This window comes from Protopterus annectens, chromosome 12.part0 (genome assembly GCF_019279795.1).
Source record: "Protopterus annectens isolate FY-2018-M chromosome 12.part0, PAN1.0, whole genome shotgun sequence".
In the NCBI taxonomy this organism is placed as follows: Eukaryota; Metazoa; Chordata; order Ceratodontiformes; family Protopteridae; genus Protopterus; species Protopterus annectens.
The window spans coordinates 1,332,532,618-1,332,558,946 of record NC_056746.1 but is presented as its reverse complement, the minus strand read 5'-3'; the positions used below and the strand labels follow the sequence as shown (position 1 = coordinate 1,332,558,946).

Sequence of the window (26,329 nt, the reverse complement as noted above, 5' to 3'; positions counted from 1 at the left end):
TGATCACACAAGTACTACGAAGGGAAAATTTGTAGCTGGAATAACTTGCAATGGGTTAACAACAGGCAGCTGCGGAGCGCAACATGCAAACAAGCTCAAACTAGCTCAAACGTGGGGTTTAAATACTACAAAAATAGAAGAGCCAATCCTGCTAGTCCCTGCTTTCTTTACCAGCTTGTGCCAGACAAGGTCCAGGCACCCTACTACTCTCACTAGCAGAGGAGATAGGCCCCTACCAACACAAGATGGCTGCCAAAAACATAGAAGGCAAACACAAGATGGCTGCCAGAAACACAAAAAGCAAAAACAAACAGCTCTGGATGCAGCAGACCTTGTATCTAGACTGTGCTACTCAATTCAAGGGTAAGAACACAGAAATAATCATAAAAAAGCACAAAATCAAGCTTTTTTTTATTAAATACAGCATACACATTCAGCAGTAAGATATGAAGATGGTGTGGGCAGTCTTTTCCTTTCCCTGTTTTAGGAAGGTGCCAGTCTGAGCTGACATGTCTGCAGAGCTCTGGAAATAGGGTAAGCTAGGCAGATGCCCACCTGCAACTACTTCCCATGTGTCCTGAGAATTACTACATCAGTGAGCCATAATAAAGAACATCTGTAACTCCAGGCACACTTAGGCAGAGATGTGAAGCTTGCCATCTGTCACTGACTAAAGAATTTGTAATGGTCATGTGGCTAGAATCTGTGCCCTGACTGCATAATAGTATGTATTGTAGGCATATGTAAAATCTTTTATTGAAACTGCATGCATGATGTATGCACAATTAAACTAATCAAGATGTTATAAAAAACTGTACCGAAATAAAAAATAATACTGTAATTTCTTCATATAAGGCACTAGTGGGATTGGATTAAAGAAAAGGAAATGCATTTTGCAGTGGGAAAAACGTGACATTTGGTTGGTGCTGTCCATTAAATTGGTTGCACAGAGTTGCACCTTCTGCAGTTGGAGGCTGAAGAATTCAAAACTAACACAGGGTTGAGCTAGGATTTTAGGAACTGAGTGTCAACATTCTGACTGTGGGTGTTAGGACAAACTAACACAGGGTTGAGCTAGGATTTTAGGAACTGAGTGTCAGCATTCTGACTGTGGGTGTTAGGACCACTGAAGCTCATTCTCTTGCAGGAAGATGCTGAAGGATTCAAACTCATGACCTACAGTCTACAAAACCAGCATCTTAACCACTATGCTAGCAAACCTTCTAACTGATACCTTCCCTGGGGAATAATTGGAAGTTTTTGATCTGTACAATAAACCCAGTGCTGATTTCTTCCACTGAAATAACTACCATTTTTTCAGGGGTTTGAAATTAAACATACAGCTTGTACTCAACTTATTCAGCAGAAGTCATTTATTGGAAACCTAGTAATGAATCACTTCACTGTGGAGGGTAATTTCTTTGCATGTTCAGTGTACCATTATAATTTTATTATACATCTGAAGTTTGGATAGTTGGTGTCCTTGTGTTCACAAAATATTGCCTGCTTAGAAATTAATTTGTGCAGCATGGTTTTACATGATATATAGTTGGCTACACCCATGAAAAACAGGTCTTTTGTGTTTAAAACTCGTTAGCTGGTTTATAATTTTAATGTTCTGTGATTTACTGTCAGTTTAAAATTAATTTCCTTCTGTTATATTCAAATCATTTGAAATAAATAAATGAATGACTATCCTCAAGGAGACATATTTGTCTTTAGACATGTTTTTCTGTTTAGCGAGACCCTTACAGTTCATGAAATGTTTTCATACCCACCCCCTAATCCTTTCAAGTGTATGCATGTTAAACCCCTTTAAGCTTGCTTTTCACACCACCACTGACAGGCATGTTGCACCATTTTGTTGACCTTCTCTGGAAGCCTTTGTTCAGCACGTTATGTTGTGAGATGAAGTGCTCAGAACTGCAGATAGTGCTGCATATGGGGACTCACAGCTAGCCCACCTGCAGGCAAGGGCAGCGCCTTTCCATTTTCGGTTACTGTTGCTGCCTACATACCTTCACTCCCAGCTCTGCTCCTGCCTTTTCAGACTTTTCTGACCTGCTAATTCATCTCATTTAACATCATGCACCTCCTTCTGTTGTTTTCTCTTCTCTTTTCACACTGCATACTGTTTTCAAAGAAATGCTTGTTTTCCAGATGCTTTCCTTTAACACTTCTTTGCCTATGACTCTGGCAACTCCTTTAATGTCAAAGAGAAACACAGACAGTTTCCAGCAGTCAACAGTGTAAACAAAGAAGGTGTAAAGTTTGGGGCTTTTATTGGGATAGTAAAATATCTTCTGAAGGATTTGGTTGTGAAATGAATTCTGCCATCTGAAATAATTTCATTTGGAAAAACAATTATCTCAATAACGTTTTTGTGTCTTTTCACAACAAATCTTGTTTCCTGCTATTAAAATAATGTAAAAAATATAAAGTTGATTTGGAAATACAATTGTCCTCAGTGAACGAATATACTAGAACAATGTGGCGAGGCTGTGTTAAAACAGAAGCAGCTAATATTCTTTACAGCTACTTTTCAGCAGTGCTTTAAGAAAAATAGTATTAGTGGAACTTTTAATGTTGCCAGAACCACCTCAAACCCAGAACCTGCTACATTCTGGTACTTGGCTGAAGTGTAATATTCATTGTTGCTTCCTATAGTGCCCTCTACTGGTTAGTGGTGGAATACACTCAGTGTTTGTAAGAGTTATGGAAAATTAATAGCGTTACCTTCTGTGTGTAAGAAAGCTACCATTGGCGTGTCCTGAGCCATCACACCCCGGAGTAGGACAGGTTGGACCTTCATTCTTCAGTGACTTCCAGGCAAATGAGGACCCATTTAGCGTTCCCTCTTTTTGTCTACGAGCTGCAAGGGGGCACCCAGAGGCGCTGCGGTGAGATGCATACTTCCCACTGATGTGTCCAACACCATCACATCCAGGAACAGGGCACCTGTGTGTTAAGACATTGAAAAAATTAGAACCTGGCAGTAAGTATTTCTCCTGCAACTCTTACATATGCATGTGCGTGTGTGTGTGTGTGTGTGTGTGCATGGGGGAGGGTGCTTCTAATGCACCTTTACCAAAATATAACCACAAACATTTGTACCAACAATGGAGGAATTATTTGGAACTTTTGGATATTCAATCTTGCACACTCACATAGGGGCGCACACACACACACACACACACACACACACACACACACACACACACACACACACACACACACACACACACACACACACACACACACCATATATATAGTTCCCTAGACAGTCTCTGTATCTTGAGTACTAATTAATCACAACACTGATATCCAGGACGCTTATGTAGAAGTTATTCATGGGGCTTTCAATATATGATTATGTGTTGGTGCAGCTGTTAACATTAGTTTTGCACTTCATGGAGGCAGCAGCATTACTGTCTTACATACTCCAGTGTTCTTCGAAGTATACTTTTTGTATGTGATCAGGCAGAGTCCTTCCTAACCTTTCCACAGCACCTGATAAGACTTCTCATTTTGTCTCCCCCCCATGATCCCTGTATGCCAGCCTGTCTGTAGGGGATTTATGCTCCTGACTCTGAGTTCAGCACTGGCCATCATTTGAGCATTAGCTGATTAATGTGTTTAGTCATTGCATTGCTTATTTAGTGCATCATGAGTTCTTGTATAAACAGTACATTCCACTTTAGCCGGAGTGTGGGTTGTAGTAGAATAAAATTAAAAAAGAAACATTTAAGCCAAAAATTAGCAAAGTGTTCTCTTAATACACCCTTACAAAATAGCTAATGCTGGTGTAATGCATTTGTCTTCTCTGTCTGAACCATATTTATTTTTTTCCTCTTTGTCTCTCCCCCCAAAATTTGGGCAAGTAATCATGTTGACAGATTAGATGTTATTTCCTGCCACATAATTTTATCACTGTTAGCTTTTCTCATAGTCTCTCTATAAATGGCCTCTGTCCATTGGGGCTGATGCAGTTAATGAAAACAAACAAAATAAATAAATTATAATATATCCATTGGTTCCTGTATATCATTATTTCTGGAAGATTCCTCCTCATACCCTTTTCACCTAGGACAGGAATTAATGTGCGTGTTTGTCACCCACTTCACAGCAGAAAACAAAAGATGCCCATTAAATACACCTTCTCGGAATATGTTTCCCAGCCCATCTCACTGGCATAATGGGCAATGTCTTGCACTCACTCTAACAAGTTGCGTCCTAGTCACAAACTGTGTAAATTTCTATCACATTAAATTCAGTCAGATGTCCAACCATAATTTCATATTTACAATTCCTTCTTGTAGTTTCATAATTGAATGCTAGGTTCACTACCCTGAAGGGCCATTTACAAGCCTAGCCATGTTAATCCCAAGTGCCCCCATTTGTTCTGTTTGGGTAGTTTGCAGAACAATTTCATGAAAAGAGCAGGTCTGTGATTAATACTGGCTACCTCTGTCCATGAGGGACATGGGTGCCACCCCAGGGGGTGAATTTGTGGTCTCTCATCCAATTATCTAGGCTGCATTTGCATAGGGTCAGTGAGGAGCTCTGTTTTACGTGAATAGGAAGTCTATTCCAGAGACATACAGAGCTAAACAGTAACTATGTTTACTTGGCTAATGCACAGTATGCATTGAAAAAGAAAACTTCTAATCTTTCTTAATGCAGTATCATACCTGTATTTACTCCAGATTTATTCAGAATATGCATATACACTGCATATCAGTATAAAATAACAAGTGTTGTTGGATGCAGGGACTAAAAAAATGATTGCATGCTTGGACAGAAAAATACTACATACACTTTAAAAGGTGAACAACATACCTTTCAACTTCTTAGCACAGAGTATCTGGACAAAACCAAAAATAATAGGGTGACAAAGCCCCAAAAATAGGGACAAATTTTACATATTGCTCTCATAAACTTAGAGAGATGCTAGAATAAAAGGTTCTGTGTTATAATGCATCTGAAGGGTTTGATGTTTGAAATTCAAATGCCTGTCATTATTCACTGAATTCAGTCCTCACTGAATTGCCACAAAAAAATCCAGAAAACCACAAACTTTATGAGAACAGACTAAAAATATGAGACAAAAAATCGGACATTCTGCAGTCAGTCCCGAGGGGCCTTATCCATTGTACTCTTCTAGCAATAACAAGTAACTAGCATTAATATCACACAGTCACTGAGCAGGCGTGCTGGCTTTATCTCTATTTTTCTTTATATTATTTTTTTCTCCATTGCGCACACTTACATTTTTACTGTTTATATAGATTTCCAATGGCTGAGTGTCAGTTGTACTGACTTTGACCACAAGTGTTATTTCAGGCACATTTAGCTACATTTGTTTGTTTGATGAGAAACTAAGCAGTTAGGAAGAGTAAAGGTTTTATATATGTTTTCTTGTGTAACTGACCTAAGGTAACAGCATAATTCTCAACACAAGAATTCTGGACACAGATAAAACCAACTGGGGGGACAAAGGCCCAAAATCAAGGACAGATTTTAAATATTGTTCTTAAAAACTCAGAAAGTTGCTAGAGTAGTAGGTGCATTTTGTAGAAGAGATGAAGTCTGAAACTCAATTTACTTAGTGACTTCAACCTTCAATGAGTTGCCAGAAAACTTTAAATTTTATGAGCAACAGACTAAAAAGATGGGGAAACATTTTGGCCAATTGAGAGGAATGAGTAATGTTGTTAAAACCCCCTCACTAAACTGTCTGGATTGCATGGCTAGGCTTTATACGGTAGCCCAGATTTCCTGTCTGGTAAGAGCCTATGAAAATCTGTCAGTGATAGAAAGTTGTTTGAAACCATACTGTCCCAAACATAACATTTTGGAAATGCTCCGTCACAGCTGTTTCACACAGAATAACATTCAGATTGATGGGTCTAAAATGACTGTGTTCTGCTATGAAACCATCCTTTCTGAACTGGTGTGCCACTACAGCCTGTAGCAATAGATCAGGAATGTGTCCACAAACTTTTTGTTTAAAATGACTGATTTGGGTTTAATTAGGTATTCCTTCATTCTGCCAGGAAACCACCAGGTTAAGTTGTATTAGTCCGGGGAACTTAATTGTTGTTACAGGTAAAATGAAAAAGTTACCATATACAAAGGTTACAGACATTTGCTATAGTGCTAGATCTGTTAGAAAATGTCCAACTTCAGTGAAGTGTTAAGACCGAGAACCCTGGCTGAGCAGGTGAAACTTACTTGGGTTGCCAGCTTTGCCCCCATTTCTACAGTGCTGCATTCTGCACTGTCGCTATCCAGTTCTGCACCAATGAGAAGCTCCAGTGAATCTGTGGGTAGAAGAAGCCTCAGTACAAAACAAGGGGTTGGGGGGAGGTTGGTTGCTGCAGATGGACCTTTGCTAACAGATCTGTTTTGAAAACTACAATAATATGACATTGCTTTACAATTTTTGATATAAACTGATAATTATTGTTATATGTCCAGTAAGAGCTTTCTGCACACTAAATATGTGTGGGTCTCCAGAATTAACTTTGCAAAAAGAGAATCTGAGTGGGATCTGGAAAGTTTGGAGAATTTATTGAATTCCTTGTGTACTCGACATACAGCCTTGTCACGTGCTGTATTAACTGGTGAGAATCATCTCTTTCTCTCTGTCTTAAATCATTTTAACTTGGCATGGACCATACCACTATTGGAAGCACAGTCTTATACAATTTGTGGCAAGTATTTTATATAATCCACAGTATAGCAATCTTAGCCAAAAATGACAATTTAGGTGCTATAGTGGCAAAGCAGTCTGGCATCTTTATCTATCTTTATTACAAGCATGTATATGCTTATGTACAGAGATTAAGATCCAAGATTTCCATGAGGTGGTTTATGCTGTGCTGGGGGGGGGGGGGTGAATTTTGGGAATAGAAATAAATGATGTCCTTCTTTTGTCATGTTGCAGTATTCATAACCTTAGGGAGTTGCTGCCTGCAGCACCAGACATCTGGCCAGTATACCAAAGTCTTTCATTCAGGGGTACGTGCAAAGTAGAAAGCAGGGGCCATAAACTGATGTCGGCTATAACTGTGATGTCTGCATGTACCCAACTCAGAATCTTTCTGCATAATGAGAATCAGACATCCGTCTGCCAGTTCAGTATTACGGCATTTGCTCGACATTGTCCATCCGATTTCGATGATCATACTTCGGCTGTCTGCTCAGAGATAAGTACACTTGTGGGAATTTCTTTGTTTATTTGTTTTTTGACAGACATACATGTCTTCTACTAAGGGAAAGTGCGCTTGTGGTAGTCAAATCCCTTATAAGGACACACATTAGCAGTATTTATTTTGTCCTGGGGGAGGCTCATGATTACAAGGCTGTAGGATCTGTCAATCCTTTGTTCTGAAATCCCTAAATAGACATCTAGCAGCTTTAAAACTTTATTTAGAAAACCAGTGCCTCTGATGTTTGGCATCCGAAATGGAAAGTGGAGCAGGCCCTTCCAACAAGCCTCCTAGGAGGAAGGCCAAGAAAGTTAGGCCTGATGCCTTGGCTGTGCTTTAGTCATCTTGTGTTATCCTTGAGGCGGATATCAGCCCAGGATCACTCCAGACGCTGGGTACTGCGCAGCAACTAGGAACCAAATTGGAAACCGGCTCTGCAAATACCCAGAGTACGTCCGCTGAGGTTTTTCAACCATCACACCCTGATGGTGAGGGGGAACCACAGCTCACTGCTAGGTGTTCTAATTCCTCGTTGAGTTCGTGGAGCACACAGCCGGGGACACCATCAGGTCCCATGGATGCTGTGTTTTTGCTTTGGAGAGCAGTTCTCACTTGGGCGTTGGAGATGTTTGGGGGCTGCAATCGCTTGGTATAGATATCTCTCCTTTTGGGGGAGGGGAGAAGTTTGCACTGAACCTGTCAGCCAGTATGTTGGCAATGTCTGTAGGATCAGTAATCTTCACATCATTTTGAACTAGTTCTGAGCATATCTGGGAGTTTCCTCCCAGGTTTCTAACATAGCTAAAGAGGCCTTATGATTCTCTTTTGACTCTTTAGCTATTTTCTCTCAAAATTTGCTTTGGATGATTTTATGAGAGCTCTTAGTTTTTTACTTATAGTGATCAAGGGTGTCTTACCTTTTAAGGATTTTGCTCTATCTTGTAGTAGCTTCCTCCTTTTTGTTGTAGAGTTTGTTTATGGCTGGGGTCCACCAGAGTGGACGCTTGCCTTTGGTACAAAGAGTCTTTGTTTTGCTTGGGATTGCCTTATCCATGCAGTCCTGCAGGTGCTGGTAGAAGGCATTTGTAAGTGATTCAGCGGCTTGAGTACTGTTTTCCGTCGGCTCGCGGGCCTTAAAGGTGACCACACTAGTTTTTAGAAGTGTGAAGTCGGCTTTCGCGAAGTTCTTTACTGTGGTCTTTTATTTCAGGTGGGGGTGGGATGAGGACCTCCAGCGAGATTAGTTTGTGATCTGATCTCACCAGTGAGGGTATACTTCCGGTGTTGAACATTGTGCTCCCATGTTCGTGATGATGAGATCAAGTATGTTTTCTCCTCTTGTGGGGATGGTGACTAGTTGTTCCATGGCATTTGAGTTTATGAATTCCAGGAACTTTTGGTCTAGGAGTGTTTGGGCTTGAGTAGTGTTCCCAGTCTATATTAGGGTAATTGAAGTCACCTAGTATGATGGTGTTTGGTGATACATTTATCCCTCTAGTGTTTTCAGGAAGGCCATGTGAGGTTCCTGAGTTTGTGAGGGTGGCCTGTAACATGCTACAATTTGCAGAGCAGTCTTGCCTATGGTTAATTGCACCTGGATGGTCTCCGATGCATCGTGCGTTGCCACCAGTCTTGAGGTGTGGGTGTCTTTGATGAATATGGATACCAAAGCAGCTTATTTGGTATTGTCCGGATTTTGGGGCGGGAACGCATGATAAGAGGTAAAACCTGATAGTGCTGGGGTGCTCTCAGGAGCCTTGAACCAGGTTTCTGTCACTGCACAGACATCGATGTTCTCCATACTGAGAAGGGCCTCGAGTGCGTGCATTTTGAGATTTAGACTTCTGGCATTGAGCAGCATTACCCTTAGTTTTTTTCCTTTTTTGTGTTCTAGGGTGGTAGGTTTAGAATTTGAGCCTTGCCTAAAAAAGGCACTATGGGGGTGGCAAGAGCCTTTGCCAATATCCGGAATCCCAGGGGTGACAGGTGCAAGCCGTCCCTTGCGAAGCAGCGTGGCTTGTCCAGCATGTCATCCCAGGAGCACAGAGTATCTGGACAAAACCAAAAATAATAGGGTGACAAAGCCCCAAAAATAGGGACAAATTTTACATATTGCTCTCATAAACTTAGAGAGATGCTAGAATAAAAGGTTCTGTGTTATAATGCATCTGAAGGGTTTGATGTTTGAAACTCAAATGCCTGTCATTATTCACTGAATTCAGTCCTCACTGAATTGCCACAAAAAAATCCAGGAAACCACAAACTTTATGAGAACAGACTAAAAATATGAGACAAAAAATCGGACATTCTGCAGTTAGTCCCGAGGGGCCTTATCCATTGTACTCTTCTAGCAATAACAAGTAACTAGCATTAATATCACACAGTCACTGAGCAGGCGTGCTGGCTTTATCTCTATTTTTCTTTATATTATTTTTTTCTCCATTGCGCACACTTACATTTTTACTGTTTATATAGATTTCCAATGGCTGAGTGTCAGTTGTACTGACTTTGACCACAAGTGTTATTTCAGGCACATTTAGCTACATTTGTTTGTTTGATGAGAAACTAAGCAGTTAGGAAGAGTAAAGGTTTTATATATGTTTTCTTGTGTAACTGACCTAAGGTAACAGCATAATTCTCAACACAAGAATTCTGGACACAGATAAAACCAACTGGGGGGACAAAGGCCCAAAATCAAGGACAGATTTTAAATATTGTTCTTAAAAACTCAGAAAGTTGCTAGAGTAGTAGGTGCATTTTGTAGAAGAGATGAAGTCTGAAACTCAATTTACTTAGTGACTTCAACCTTCAATGAGTTGCCAGAAAACTTTAAATTTTATGAGCAACAGACTAAAAAGATGGGGAAACATTTTGGCCAATTGAGAGGAATGAGTAATGTTGTTAAAAACCCACTCACTAAACTGTCTGGATTGCATGGCTAGGCTTTATACACTTGCCCAGATTTCCTGTCTGGTAAGAGCCTATGAAAATCTGTCAGTGATAGAAAGTTGTTTGAAACCATACTGTCCCAAACATAACATTTTGGAAATGCTCCGTTACAGCTGTTTCACACAGAATAACATTCAGATTGATGGGTCTAAAATGACTGTGTTCTGCTAAGAAACCATCCTTTCTGAACTGGTGTGCCACTACAGCCTGTAGCAATAGATCAGGAATGTGTCCACAAACTTTTTGTTTAAAATGACTGATTTGGGTTTAATTAGGTATTCCTTCATTCTGCCAGGAAACCACCAGGTTAAGTTGTATTAGTCCGGGGAACTTAATTGTTGTTACAGGTAAAATGAAAAAGTTACCATATACAAAGGTTACAGACATTTGCTATAGTGCTAGATCTGTTAGAAAATGTCCAACTTCAGTGAAGTGTTAAGACCGAGAACCCTGGCTGAGCAGGTGAAACTTACTTGGGTTGCCAGCTCTGCCCCCATTTCTACAGTGCTGCATTCTGCACTGTCGCTATCCAGTTCTGCACCAATGAGAAGCTCCAGTGAATCTGTGGGTAGAAGAAGCCTCAGTACAAAACAAGGGGTTGGGGGGAGGTTGGTTGCTGCAGATGGACCTTTGCTAACAGATCTGTTTTGAAAACTACAATAATATGACATTGCTTTACAATTTTTGATATAAACTGATAATTATTGTTATATGTCCAGTAAGAGCTTTCTGCACACTAAATATGTGTGGGTCTCCAGAATTAACTTTGCAAAAAGAGAATCTGAGTGGGATCTGGAAAGTTTGGAGAATTTATTGAATTCCTTGTGTACTCGACATACAGCCTTGTCACGTGCTGTATTAACTGGTGAGAATCATCTCTTTCTCTCTGTCTTAAATCATTTTAACTTGGCATGAACCATACCACTGTTGGAAGCACAGTCTTATACAATTTGTGGCAAGTATTTTATATAATCCACAGTATAGCAATCTTAGCCAAAAATGACAATTTAGGTGCTATAGTGGCAAAGCAGTCTGGCATCTTTATCTATCTTTATTACAAGCATGTATATGCTTATGTACAGAGATTAAGATCCAAGATTTCCATGAGGTGGTTTATGCTGTGCTGGGGGGGGGGGGTGAATTTTGGGAATAGAAATAAATGATGTCCTTCTTTTGTCATGTTGCAGTATTCATAACCTTAGGGAGTTGCTGCCTGCAGCACCAGACATCTGGCCAGTATACCAAAGTCTTTCATTCAGGGGTACGTGCAAAGTAGAAAGCAGGGGCCATAAACTGATGTCGGCTATAACTGTGATGTCTGCATGTACCCAACTCAGAATTTTTCTGCCGCAATGAGAATCAGACATCCGTCTGCCAGTTCAGTATTACGGCATTTGCTCGACATTGTCCATCCGATTTCGATGATCATACTTCGGCTGTCTGCTCAGAGATAAGTACACTTGTGGGAATTTCTTTGTTTATTTGTTTTTTGACAGACATACATGTCTTCTACTAAGGGAAAGTGCGCTTGTGGTAGTCAAATCCCTTATAAGGACACACATGAGCAGTATTTATTTTGTCCTGGGGGAGGCTCATGATTACAAGGCTGTAGGATCTGTCAATCCTTTGTTCTGAAATCCCTAAATAGACATCTAGCAGCTTTAAAACTTTATTTAGAAAACCAGTGCCTCTGATGTTTGGCATCCGAAATGGAAAGTGGAGCAGGCCCTTCCAACAAGCCTCCTAGGAGGAAGGCCAAGAAAGTTAGGCCTGATGCCTTGGCTGTGCTTTAGTCATCTTGTGTTATCCTTGAGGCGGATATCAGCCCAGGATCACTCCAGACGCTGGGTACTGCGCAGCAACTAGGAACCAAATTGGAAACCGGCTCTACAAATACCCAGAGTACGTCCGCTAAGGTTTTTCAACCATCACACCCTGATGGTGAGGGGGAACCACAGCTCACTGCTTTGGAAGGCTTTGCTTCTACTTCAAGTCTTGGCAACCACTACAATGTCACCTCCTAGGCCCACATCTGCTCCCTCTTCTCGTTTAAAAAGGAAACAGAAGCACCCTTCAAAAGACCCTTCTCCTCCCTGGGAGACCTTTTCCCAAACACTGTTCAAGGCTTTTCAGGCTCTTCAGATCCAGATCCCACAGACAGGCCTACCTGCTGCCCCTCAGGAACTCTCTGAGGAGGAGTCTTCCTCTTCAGATGATTCCTTAACTTATTGCTCTCAGTTGGATTCACCCAAAGACTTTCTTACCCCAGAAGAAGAAGAATATGTCACTCCTGATTCCCCTGGAGAAGATTTTTCCTTTGGGATACCATTTCCCTGCTTAGACAACATTTCAAATGGGAATTATCAGATGTCTCTGACACAAAAAAGAGATAATTTGAGCTGTTGCAGATGGTGCGACCCTCACCATCTGCAGTTCCCCCTTTCTTCCTGCATTTCAGGATGCTTTTTCTGCTGCCTTACAAAGCCCAGAGTTGCAGCCTCCTGCTTCCAAGAGGCCAGACAGATTTTATAAAGTGTCCGCTCAGGAGCACTAGCTTTTCAAAAATCCTCCAGCAGATCCTGTGGTGATTGCTGTGTCACCCAATAAGTCCTCCAGGCAACATCTTTCTTCTTCCCTTTTCCTTACAGAAAAAAGACAAATTCATGGACAGGTTGGGGAAGAAAGTTTATCTTTCTTCCACTTTGGCTATTAGAGCTATTGGTTATCAGACACATATGGCAACGTTTGCCTTAGATTCCCTGACCAAGGCCTGTAACCTTCTGTCAGAGGTTCTAGAATCCCCTGTTAAGACTCAAATAAGTACCCTTCTGTCCACAGTCTCTCAAGTGACCAGACACTCCATCAAGTGCAGCTATGATGCTGCAGAAGCATCTTCTAAGTCAACTGCTTCTGGTTCTTTGTTAAGGAGGTTTGCATGGCTGAGACTCCAGCCCTTACCTTTGGATGTTCAAGCTAAGTTGCTAGATGCACCTTTGGACAGCAAAGCCCTATTTGGAGCTGCCTCTGCTGAGCTACTTAAGTCTCTACAGGAAAAAGGTAAAAACTTACAAAATTTAAAACATCTACTAGTCTCACCTGTTCCAGACTTCATAGAAATTATCCTCAAAAACCTAGCTTTGTCAAGGGACAATCCTCTCACCCCTCTGCTACTCAGTCCAGGGGACACAGACATTCCAGAAAACAATCTGCTCTGAGGGCTTCAACCACCTCTACTTCATCTTCCTTTTGAAGGCAGCCACACAGGCTCTCCTCCATTAACCAGCTCCACCCCCTATCCTCACACGTTACCCTATCCCTACCCTCCTGGCAGAAAATCACCTCAGACAAGTGAGTAGTTTCCATCATCGAAAGGAGATACTTTATGACCTGGTGGGCTACCCCTCCCTTACATGGGATACCACAACCCCCTCAAAATAAGATCCCACTCCTCCCACCTATCCTCAGCCAACTTCTATTTCAGGGTACTATGGAACCAGTACCAGATGATCAGTTAGCAAAGGGATTTTATTCAGGGATATTTCTGGCCCAAGAAAAGATGGTCCTTGGAGACCCATCATCGACTTATCCCACCTCAATCTCTTCCTCAAAGTGGCTACCTTCAAAATGCTAACTTTACATTACCTCCTTTCCCTCATACCTTAGCAAGCCTTCATGGTTTCCCTGGATCTGAAGGATGCATACTTTCATATCCCCATATTTCCCCCTTACAGAAGGTATCTACATTTCTATGTGGGTTCTTCTCATTTTCACTTTCCTGCCTTCCCCTTTGGCCTCCCCACAGCACCAAGAGTTTTCACAAAGTGCTTAGCCCCAGCCATTGCACACAGACCGCAGGGCATGCAAATTTACCCCTACTCGGATGACCTTCTTATTTTGCACCAGGATCCACTCATCCCTTATGGCTTCTCCTCCCTACAGAGTCTAGGTTTCACACTAAATGGCCTAAAGTCTCAAATGACTCTCTCTCAAGACGTTGTGTTTCTGGGTTGCAGGATCAGGACAGACAATGTCAATTCTTTGTCACTCCACACAAAATAGAGTTTCTTTCTCAGTTCTTCAACTCCCTGCTACATCTAGCATTCATCACAGCAAGGGAATTTCTCAGGATACTAGGACATATGGCTTCCATGATCCCTCTTGCCAAAATGCACATGAGGAAATTTCAGTGGGTGTTGAGAAACTCTTGAAGCCAACACTCTCATCCCTTGGAAACAAAACTACCCCTTCTTCCATGCTTAAAGAAGGACCTTTCATGGATGATTGCCTCCATCTTCCTGAATCAAGGGGTACCACTGCAGTTCCCCCAACCCAAACAGGATATGTACACAGACACATCAGATTTAGGCTGGGGAGCCATCCTTCACCATGACAACAACCAACACAAAGATCAGGGGGAATGGTTTATTCAGGAAAGGAAGGACCACATCAACCTAAGGAAACTAAAGGCCCTATTCTTGGGCATGCAGGCCTTTCAACAAATCCTTTTGCCAGGCACCCTGCAGGTCATCACAGACAACATGACTGTCCTGTGGTACATAAACAAGCAAGGAGGGACAAAGGCTTAACCCCCTCTGCAGTGTGGCAATAAAGATTTGGTCTCTGGCAACAGATCTCCAAATTCACTTGCAGGCAGTCAACATCCCATCAGAAGAAAACGGGATAGCAGACGCCCTGAGCAGACCCTCATCACCCTCCCACGAATGGATGCTCCACAGGGAGATATTTCAATATCTAATTAATAGGCGGGGTATTCCTCAGGCAGATCTATTTGCCTCCTCTCAGAACAAACAGATGCCTCTCTTCTGCTTAAGGCTCCCCTCACCCGTAGGATTGGAAAGTGGATGCCTTCCATTTTCTTGGGAGGGAATGTTCCTTTATGCCTTCCCTCTATTTCCTCTGATTCACAAGGTCCTCCTGAAAATACAGAAGGACAAACCAAAGATCCTGCTGGTGACTCTCTTCTGGCCAAGACAGCATTGGTTTCCCCTTCTCAACCTTTTAGCCCAAGGCAATCAACACAGGTCTCACTGCTTTGACCTACTCACACAAAACAGAGGATCCTGATTCACCCCCACCTACTCAACCTCAAACTGACAATGTGGGTGATAGAGTTCTGATCCCCCTTTAGGCACCTATACTCAAGACGTAGTCACCGTCCTGCAGTAGGCCAGGAAACCAAGTACCAGGAAAAGTTACTTATCAAAGTGGAAAGGTTTCTCCCAATGGTGCCTCAGGAAACAACAGGACCTTTTTCTAGTTTCTGTTCCACTGGTCCTTTCCTACCTGTGTGAGTTACTACATTCAGGGTTGAAATACTCTTCAGTAAAAGTACACCTATCTGCCATTTCTGCTTGTCTCCCCTTGACCCCTCCCTTGGCTTCCAGACTGGAATTCAAGCTGTTTCTGAAAGGGGTCCTTCATATAAGACCTCTCCGCAAGCCTATCCCCCCTCCTTGGGACCTCAACTTTGTGATGGAAAATCTTACATTGGCACCTTTTGAGCCAGCCCACTCCTCCTCCCTTAAATTCTGCACATGGAAAACTGTTTTATTACTGGCCCTTACTTCTGCCTGGAAGTCTCTGAGATCCAAGGCCTTATGACTTCTCCTCCCTACCTTATTTTTCATAAAGACAGGGTTTGTCTCAGAACTAACCCTTCTTTCATGCCTAAAGTAGTCAACAACATTTCCTTAAACCGGACCATTAATCTACCTGTATTTTACCTTCAGCCACAAAACTCCTCAGAAAGCACCTTGCATTCCCTGGATGTTCACAGGCAACTGAGGTTTTACCTAGATAAGACAAAATCTGTCAGACAGTCTGACCAGCTTTTTGTGTCATTCCATCCTAGAGCCCTTGGCAAAGGAGCATCTAAACATGCTATTGTCTCTTGGATTTCTAAGGCTTATTGCTTTTGCTACTCTTTTCATGTAAAGCAACTGACTTCACCTGTCAAGGCCCAGTCCAATAGAGCAGCTTCCTCTTCAGTAGCTTTTTTCAAGGGAATTGATTACTCTTCTATCCTAGAGGCTGCAGCTTGGTCCTCTGTACACACCTTTAGCAAACATTACAAATTGGAGCTGATCTCCCGGGTAGATCAGGCTTTGCTAGGTCTATCCTGCAGGGCCTCATTGTGTCTGCTCCCCTTCCTACCTCCCCTGCATCTTCCTACAGAGCTGTGGTGCTCTCCCTAAGGCTATGAATACTGCAACATGAAAATTAAAGGACACGGAATAGTTGTGTAAGAACTTAGCGTAAACATATGTCCTTCTCTTCCATGTTGCAGTATTCATTCCCTCCCACCACACCCCTATTGTCCTTTCTTGTTTGACCATTTTCATAAAACTGCTGGGGTGTGCTTGGGATACTGAAGCTTGGGCTCTTTCCTACTGCTCCTGGGGTATCTTTCTGTCTTTGCGGCAGCCACTTTCTCAGTTGGGTACGTGCAGAATTCACAGTTATAGCCGATGTCAGTTTATGGCCCCTACATTCTACATTGCACGTACCCCTGAATTAAAGACTGTGGTATACTGGCTGGATGTCCAGTGCTGCAAGCGGCAACACCCTAAGGTTATGAATACTGCAACATGGAAGAGAAGGACATCTATGGTTATGGTAATTTCTTACATAACTATTCTTTGTGGAAGTGAAGAAGCCCTGAAAATAGGTTAGGGATGGAGCACTGCTGGTTACAAATGAGGGTGAGATGAAGAGGTAAAAAAGGAAAATATTGTAGTTACAAATGTACGAGAGGCTAGGAATTACAGTAAAAAGATACAAGAGAGGGACAGGAGGAGGTAGGGAGTCATACCTGTCAACTGCTCATATTTTCACAGAATGTCCAGATTTTTTTCCTTAAATTTTTGGTCTGTTCTTCATATAACTTATGGCTAACTGGCAAATCATTGAAGTCTGAAGTAATTAAATAATGATGGATATTTGAGTTTCAAACTTAATTTCCTTCCAAACTGACATGCCAACACAAAATATGTTATTCTCTAAACTTCATAAGTTTATAAGAGCAATGTTTAAAATCTTAAAAAACACAATAGTCGAAGAAAGAATAAGGAACTGTACTTTCAAAAGGGACCAAATAGAGACAATCTAAGTACCAGTCCAACACATCTGCAGGTAAAGTCCATAAAACTTTAATAAAAATAAGAAATAAAAGAGTAAGTGCTTTGACGGTATATTCCTACCGCTTCTTCAGACTGAATACTAAAGAACAACAGAGTCATTTAAATAGCACATCAATAAAACAATCAACACATCAATTAAGCATACAATTGTTAAACTGCCAGTACATAAAAACACAAACCTATATACCAGTGTCAATGTTTCAAGGGTCTGGCTTTCAAAAAAGGTTAAAGAGAGACTACCTCATTTAAACCAGGTGCTTTATCAGCATTTATAGATAGAATCCACTTCTGTTCAGCGGATTTAGTCCAGTTCCTAATGCCCCCCCCAACTCTCTGAAATGATCTCAAGCACTAAGAATCTAAACTGATGATCCGTCCCATAATTAACGATGTGCTTAGCCAGGGCATTGGTTTCTTTCCTATTTTTGACGTCTCTTTGATGTTCTAAAACTCTGTCTTCTAGCTCTCTATTGCTCATCCCAACATAAAAAGCATGACATTTAATACAATAACTAAAGTAAACTATATTAGATGTCTTGCAATCAGCATAAAAATTTGTCTCCAATTTAAAATTCATACCAGGATGTACATATTTGCAACCCGTATGAATGAACTTGTATGTGGAACAATTTCTACACTGACAAGTCCTTTTCCTATCTGATAGCTTCTCCTTATTGCAGGGAGAGGTATTATAGCACAAGAGTCTTTTCAGTGACTTGTTGTTCTTAAAAGAAAAATGTGGAACTGTGTCTATAACATCTTTTACTTCATCCATGGTGCCAGGTATAGCCCAATTTCTTGTAATAATGTCACAAACACCTTGTACATCCGAAGAATATGTTAGAGGAAATCTGATCACCTCTTGTCTATCTTTAACCTCAGTGGTTTCGGTAATAGCTCTATCTGCATAATAGGGTCTACATTTACCCTCTCTCTCTTTAAAAGCTTCTTTAATACACTCATTAAGATCTGCTTCTTTATACCCTCTGTTAAGAAACTTCATTTTTAGGAACTCTAATTCTGCTACCAGTAGTTCTTCATCATTATGAAGCCTCATAGTTCTATATACTTGACCCTTAATGACATTTCCAGTGACATGACAAGTACCATTTGGTATTCTCTCTTCGACTATAGTGTTTTTTAAGATTTTTATTTGCTTGGTTGTGATAGAAACATGGCAAAAGGTAATGAGGTTGAGCTAGCCTATAATCCTGTCAGAAGAGCTCCCTCTGCTAATAAAATGTCCTTTGAGCATTTTAATAATATTATAGAAATGGCTGTGAATCCGCTGTTGGACAACAATATAACTCTACAACAAATGGGAGAGATGGGTACAGATGAAGAATATCTGTGCTTTATTACCAAATACAAGGAGCTGGAAAATAAACTATTTAAATACAAAAGGCTGCAGTGGCAGCGCTTCCATCTGGAGGCATCCCTTAAGCATAAAGTCGTTCCAAGGGGACTCAGGATCCTTAATATGCTGACGTATATCCAGATCTACTTGCAAAATGGCAATCTTTTAATTTGCAAGCTAGCTCAGGATACTTACAGTTGCTCATAGAATTCTTTCTTCCTGAAGAGAAAGAGTTGCAGAAGGAAATTGTCAAACTACAGAATGAAATATTTTGACATCTTTTCAGTGGAAATTATTTGTGACAAGATGGATACTTTATATGTACTGTCGTACGAGGAGAGGGTGCAGTTTACTAAAACTAAAAAGCTGCAGCGTGATATTAAGGACTTTTCAAATAGTAATGTTTTCACTTGGAGTAAGAGTAATTCTACTATGGCAAAGAATACGGAAGGCTTGCAGCAGTCCCTAGAACCCTGTTTTGGTTCAGCCAGTGACATCATGGCATCAGACACACCTCCAATAGTGGAGACGGCAATAGGTATGCCTGTAATACAATCTGCTCATTCGACCAGAAGCAGATCTGAGCCATTACAGCAGTATGGAGATGGAACGCCAACACAGCAAGCGCATAAGAAAAGGAAGTCTCCTTCTGGGGACAATGGGAGCTCCTCTGAGCCTGTTTCTTCAATTATGGGACTAAAACCGCTACCTTTGACATCTTTTCAGCTGCAGACCCATTTTCCAATCAGAAACAGATCGCAGGTTGCAGAGCCGAGGGAGAAAGGGGATCCTGCAGCATTTACCGAACACTACAGAGAATGGGAACTTCATGGGGCCATGCAAACGGAGGTAAATAACTTGGTTATTAATATCTCCTCAGTGGAATTAAATGAAGCACAGCTAACTCTCTTGAATAAGGGCCTCTCTTTTATTCCAACCAGAGAGGCAGCTTTAACAGATGTTTTAACTGAATTAAGACTTTTTGGTAGAACTTTGACACTGAAAGCAATGTTTAAAGATACTAGTAATAATCATTTGGACTGTTTTAAGAAACCTAGTACATTTATTCCACCACCTAATGCAAGAATAAAAATGTTTGTTGAATTATGTGAAAAGCAGTTAAGGGATGAGTTTGCTTGTAAGAATAAGCCCAGGTTTCATAACATGAGTAAAGAAGAGCGTATTGCCTTAACTGAATCCAGAGACATGAAATCTATACAGATTAGACCGGCAGACAAAGGAGGTGGAATAGTGATCTTGGATAGGGACTTGTATGTAGAACTGATGGGTAAACAGTTATGTGATGAGACCACATATGCTTGCATTACCAAGCCCATAGCTAATGGGATTATAGAAAAAATATAATTTTTTTATATTTGACTTGTTAATGGCTGGTATGATCGATGAGAAACTGTTTCAGTATTTTGAAGTTAAGCAACCCCTCGTACCAATTATCTATGGCTTACCTAAGGTACACAAAACCCAACACTCCCACCCATACACCCGATAGTGAACACTCCCACCCATGCACCTGATAGCGAACACTCCCACCCATGTGCCCGATCGTGTCTGGGAAATATTGGGTGACTGAGTCACTTTCGATTTTTATTGAAAAAAACCTGCATCCCTTACTTGATACATGTGAGATGGTCTTGAAAGACACTTAAACTGTGTTTGCTCTAATATTGCTACATACTCAAGTGTGCTAGCTTGCACTGCATGTGAATTGTTTTTACTGCTGTTTTAGCTACTTTTCTGTAAAAAAAAAAAGTGCAAGCCTGTTTCCTACCTTTCCTGTAACTAGTCTAGTCCAGATACAGATTTGCTGTATCCAGGACTGTATGTAAGCTTCTGAGCCCCCCAAGCCTTTCTGTGTTGGAGGGAAGCCTGCTAGCTTATCAGTGGGAGTGGTAAGCACTAGGTAACTAGTCTACCACATAAGGAGTGGTTCTGGCCCAGAAATTGTAGTTATTGGCCGTTTGGGCAATCTTTTCCATTTCTCTCAACTTTCTGATTTGAAAGCCTGCATTTGCACTTGTTTCTGTCCTTTAACTCGTCTAGTGCAGATACAGATTCTTCATCCTCAGCACTTTTTCAGAACTTGTAAGCACTAAATAAGCTACTAATTACTATAGCACTCAACCTTCCTCATTACCTAGAGGAAAACAGTTTTTGTACTTACTTTTCTCACTTGCTTAGAGAAAAACAGCTCTTGTACTCACTTTCCTCACTTATCTAGAGGAAAATAGTTTTTTTATTCAGGCATGTCCAAGGGTCAGCTCCCAGTGTTCTCTCCTGTCTATCTGATGAATCTGGGCATCTTGGGGCAATGTAGAAATTGCCTTATGTACACAGACAACCCTCTTCCTCCTACCACCCAACACTACAACCTGTGAGAGATGCACTTATCTAGCCAAACTGGAGGTAAAGCTCTCTCCAGCCAAGACTGAACTTGACAGTCAAGAGGAGAAGGTAAACATTTGCACCACACCACACTCATCACATAGTCTCACTAAATCTACACCACCAAAATCCACACATAGTAACACAAAAACATTCGCAGAGGCTCTCAGTAATAATCTGTCTAAGCAACAGTGACCTCCAAAGCAGAAACGCAAGCAACCTCCATCCCCCAACACAACCCAAATGACACATAGCCCACAGACTCAGTGTGTCACTCAACCACAGCCAATAAGGCAAAACAACGTACCCAACACACTAGTCATAGGTGACTCTATAGTCAGGCACACTGATATCCCACTCACCAGGCTAAACAAGGAGAAGGTTACTGTCAGCTGCCTGTCGGATGCCAGGATCTGCCACATAACCCACGCACTCAGGTCACTCCACAACAAGTACAAATATGACTCTGTCATTGTCCATGTTGGTGTGAATGACCTGAGATGTACCTCCCTGGACTACATGAAAAGAGACATGGAAGAGCTCTCCGATCTTTTAGCCCAGGCAGGCATGACCCTAGCCCTGAGTAACATTCTGCCATTGCCCAGAATGATACTGCAGTACAAGGACAAAATGATTGACTTCAACAATTGCCTAAGCTTCTGGTATCATTCAAAGGGGATCCAGTATCTGTCTGCTTGGGATTACATGGTCGACAGACCATGATGCTTTGCTAGAGATGGCCTGCACCTGTCGCCCCTGGGATTCTGGGTACTGGCTAAGGCTCTTGCCGCCCCTATAGTGCCTTTTTAGGCAAGATTCAAATAACAAATTCACCACCGTAACAGGAACAGGCAAGCAAAAACTGAGGGTAATGTTACTCAATGCTAGAAGTCTAAATCTCAAAATGCACTCACTCAAGGCACTCCTTAAAATGGAGAACACTGATATCTGTGCAGTGACTGAGACTTGGTTCAAGGCACCAGAGACTACCCCTGCACTACCAGGCTATAACTCATACCACACTTTTCAGCCATGTAACCTGGACCGAAACACCAAAGGCGGAGGTGTGTCCATATTCATTAAGGATATCCACACCTCCAGGCTAGTTGCTCAGCATAATGCATTTGAGGTTATCCAAGTGCAACTAAATTGTAGCTTGCTACAGATCCCCCACCATGCCCCAGGATTCCCACTCCTCTTTGCTTGATGTACTGGAAAATATTAGGGTTCAACCAAACACCCTAATAATGGGTGACTTCAATTACCCCACCATTAACTGGGAAAACTACTCGTCTACCAACTCCTTAGCTCAACGCTTTCTGGAATTCATAAAATCCAATGCCATGGATCAACTTATCCACACCCCTACCAGGGGCAACAATATTCTAGATCTAGTCATTACCAACATGAGTGACCGGTGTTCCACACCTGAAGTCAACTCCTCGTTGGTCCGATCCGACCATAAGCTAATCTCCCTTGATATCCACCCCCCCCATTAAGGGTAAAACATTTCTTCAAAGCCAACTTCATGCTTCTTAAGACAGAAGTGGTGAACTTCATGACACCCATGCAGATGGACAATGCAGTTACAACTGCTGAATCCTACACAAATGCACTCTATAAACACTTACACGAGTGCATGGATTGTGCTATCCCAAACAGAACCAAGATGCTATCCTGCAAAAAAGGAAGCCAATCTGGTGGTCCCCTGCCATAAACAAACTGTACAACAGAAGGAAGAAACTGTTGCAAAAGCGAGTAAAATCCCATGAGTGAAGGAGCTCCCTGGTCAGCCTCAGTAAGAAGCTGAGATCCCTTATAAGATCCTCCAATGCTAGCTATGAAAACAAATTTGCCACTAATTCTAAGGACAACCACAAAGCATTCTACAGCTATGTCAAGAATTTCGATGGCAACATCCAGATCTGCTCTGAGTTACAGCACAACGGCATGAAAATTACTCAAGCAACTGATATTGCCAACATCCTGACAGATAGGTTCACTGCTAACTTTACTCCCCCCCCCACCCCCTAAAGGGCCCATATCTATACAGGAAGAATGCAGAGTCCCTGTAATCACAACTACACAGGTAAAAGCTGCACTCTCTAAAGCCAAAAACACAGCATCCATAGGACCGGACAACATCCCAGGCTGCGTTTTACATGAACTTCAGAACAAACTGGCTCCCCACCTAAGCACCATGTTCAATAATAGCCTCACATCAGGCTTTGTGCCCACTGAATGGTGCACAGCAACAGTTATCCCACTTTACAAAGGGGGAGCCACCACTGATCCCGGGAACTATCACCCTATTAGCCTGACGAGCCTGGTCTGCAAGGCCATGGAACGTATCATCATGAAACTCAAACTAAGACATTGGTAAACTCCAAACTCTGGATCCCACCCAGTTCAGGTTTGTGAAAGGCAGATAATGCCTCCTGAACCTGATTGACTTCTTTGAGGCAATCACCAAAGCCATAGATGAGGGTAAGGTGGGTCACACAGCTTATCTTGGCCTCGCCAAGGCTTTCGACACCATCCCCTATTCTGAAATTATAGCTAAACTCACTAAACGAGGTATAAATCCCTACGTCACAAGATGGGTTGCCAACTGGCTCACTGACAAAACCCACACTGTAAAAGTTGCAGACTCCAAATCTGACCTCAAACCAGTGACAAGTGTAGTACCACAAGGTTCAGTCCTGGGACCTCTCCTGTTTGGTGTCTACTTCTCTGAAGTACAGGCTAACACAGAAGGCCTCTGGCTAATGAAGTTCGCAGATGACTGCAAACAAGGAGCCATAGTCAAGTCCCCAAATGATGTGGACATCCTACAGAAGGGCCTCGCTGAGACAGATGCCTGGTGTTAGAGCCATGACCACAAGCTCAATGCCAAAAAGTGCAGTGTCATCCCCTTTGGTAAAAACTCTGTACCCATGAACTACCACATAGGCAGCAATCTACTTAACACCAAAAGTGTGATAAGAGACATTGGGACACAGTGGACAATAGTCTCTCCTTTGATAGTCACATCGCCACAGTAGTCAGGATGTCCTTCTATGTGGCACACCTCATCATAAAAGGGTTCTCATCCAGGAAAAGAGAGGTCATTGTTCCTCTCTACTCGACACTCATTAGACCCATTATAGAGTACAACTCCCATTTTGGAATGTACCTCACAAGACATCTGCAGCAGCTGGAAAGGCCACAGAAGTACCTCACAAAGAGGATTATTGGCCTCAAACAAATGCCCTACACTGACCATCTCAAAAAACTCCAGCTTTACTCCATAGCATATTGCCTACTCTGAGGTGATCTCTGCCTAACATATAAAGCTATGTCAAACCCAGAGCTGTTGGACATGCTACACCTAAAGAAAACCCAATCCCTCCGAGCTACACGCTCTAGGGACCTAAACCTTGTCACCACAATAAACAGGACATGCTGGAGGGATAGATTCCTGTCCCAGAGACTTCCCATACTCTGGAACAGGCTACCCATCTATGTCAAGCAAAGTTCTTCATTAGCACTCTTCAAGAAAAACCTTGATGAGTGGATGGGAAATAGGAAATACACCCCGGGGATCACTTCTGTGTCTCTGCTCAACAGTGGCACAGGAAAATAACCTGCTTGGGTGGTGTAAGCCAGGGACCCTTGTTGGCTAGGCTTATGTAGGCCTTTGGGCTGATACCTAGTACCTACCTATGAACTAGTAGCTTTTTGCAGAAGTTGTATGTGGCTACTTCCACCCTGGATACTGAATATGTCCTAGTGACTATGGATATAGAATCACTTTTTATAGTGATTCCTAATCAGTGGGGCATAGAAATATTAGGAAGTTTATACCACTTGTTGTTTTCCATTGCTACAATTTAATTATTGTGTGCATTATTAGAACCTGTATTAGAGAACAATGTGTACCTATTTGAAAAAAATTTTACACAGAAGGTTGGCATAGATATGGGCACAGCTTTTGCCAACACCTACACCAACCTGGTACTAGTACTATGGGAGAGGGATGTACTACTACAATCTGATGGCTTTTCTGATCATATTTTGTGGGATTCTAGATTTGTGGAACATGTCTTTCTGCTATGGAAAGGGACAGCAGATTGTCTGGTAGAATTTATAGATCACTTGCAACAATCAACTGTTTTTTTTAAGGTTTACGTATAAATTTTCATGTGATGAAATTGAATTTCTTGACGTCAAAGTCAACAAAGTAGAAGTAACACATATGGTCACAACTATTTATAGAAAACCTACTAGGAAAAATAACTTGTTGCATAGAAGCAGTATGCATCCGAGACATGTCACTCGAAATGTCATTAAAGGGCAAGTATATAGAACTATGAGGCTTCATAATGATGAAGAACTGCTGGTAGCAGAATTAGAGTCCCTAAAAATGGAGTTTCTTAACAGAGGGTATAAAGAAGCAGGTCTTAATGAGTGTATTAAAGAAGCTTTTAAAGAGAGAGAGGGTAAATGTAGACCCTATTATGCAGATAGAGCTATTACCGAAACCACTGAGGTTAAAGATAGACAAGAGGTGATCAGATTTCCTCTAACATATTCTTCGGATGTACAGGGTGTTTGTGACATTATTAAGAGGAATTGGGCTATACCTGGCACCATGGATGAAGTAAAAGATGTTATAGACACAGTTCCACATTTTTCTTTTAAGAACAACAAGTCACTGAAAAGACTCTTGTGCTATAATACCTCTCCCTGCAATAAGGAGAAGCTATCAGATAGGAAAAGGACTTGTCAGTGTAGAAATTGTTCCACATGCAAGTTCATTCATACGGGTTGCAAATATGTACATCCTGGTATGAATTTTAAATTGGAGACAAATTTTTATGTTGATTGCAGGACATCTAATATAGTTTACTTTAGTTATTGTATTAAATGTCATGCTTTTTATGTTGGGATGAGCAATAGAGAGCTAGAAGACAGAGTTTTAGAGCATCAAAGAGACGTCAAAAATAGGAAAGAAACCAATGCCCTGGCTAAGCACACCGTTAATTATGGGATGGATCATCATTTTAGATTCTTAGTGCTTGAGATCATTTCAGAGAGTTGGGGGGGCATTAGGAACTGGACTGAATCCGCTGAACAGAAGTGGATTCTATCTTTAAATGCTGATAAAGCACCTGGTTTAAATGAGGTAGTCTCTCTTTAACCTTTTTTGAAAGCCAGATCCTTGAAACATTGACACTGGTATATATGTTTGTGTTTTATGTACT

The 26,329-nt window shown here is 41.6% G+C and overlaps 1 protein-coding gene across 4 annotated transcripts in view; it reads right to left on the bottom strand.

Annotated features, from left to right (window-relative positions):
* The window catches only part of MYT1 (myelin transcription factor 1), a 410,503-nt gene that overhangs the window by 64,446 nt on the left and 319,728 nt on the right, over window positions 1-26,329 (bottom strand). For all 4 annotated transcript variants that reach the window (XM_044090391.1, XM_044090390.1, XM_044090389.1 and 1 more), the window contains one exon: window positions 2,737-2,958. In XM_044090391.1, the coding sequence (XP_043946326.1) occupies window positions 2,737-2,958 (222 nt within the window). The remainder of the gene's footprint in view (window positions 1-2,736; window positions 2,959-26,329) is intronic.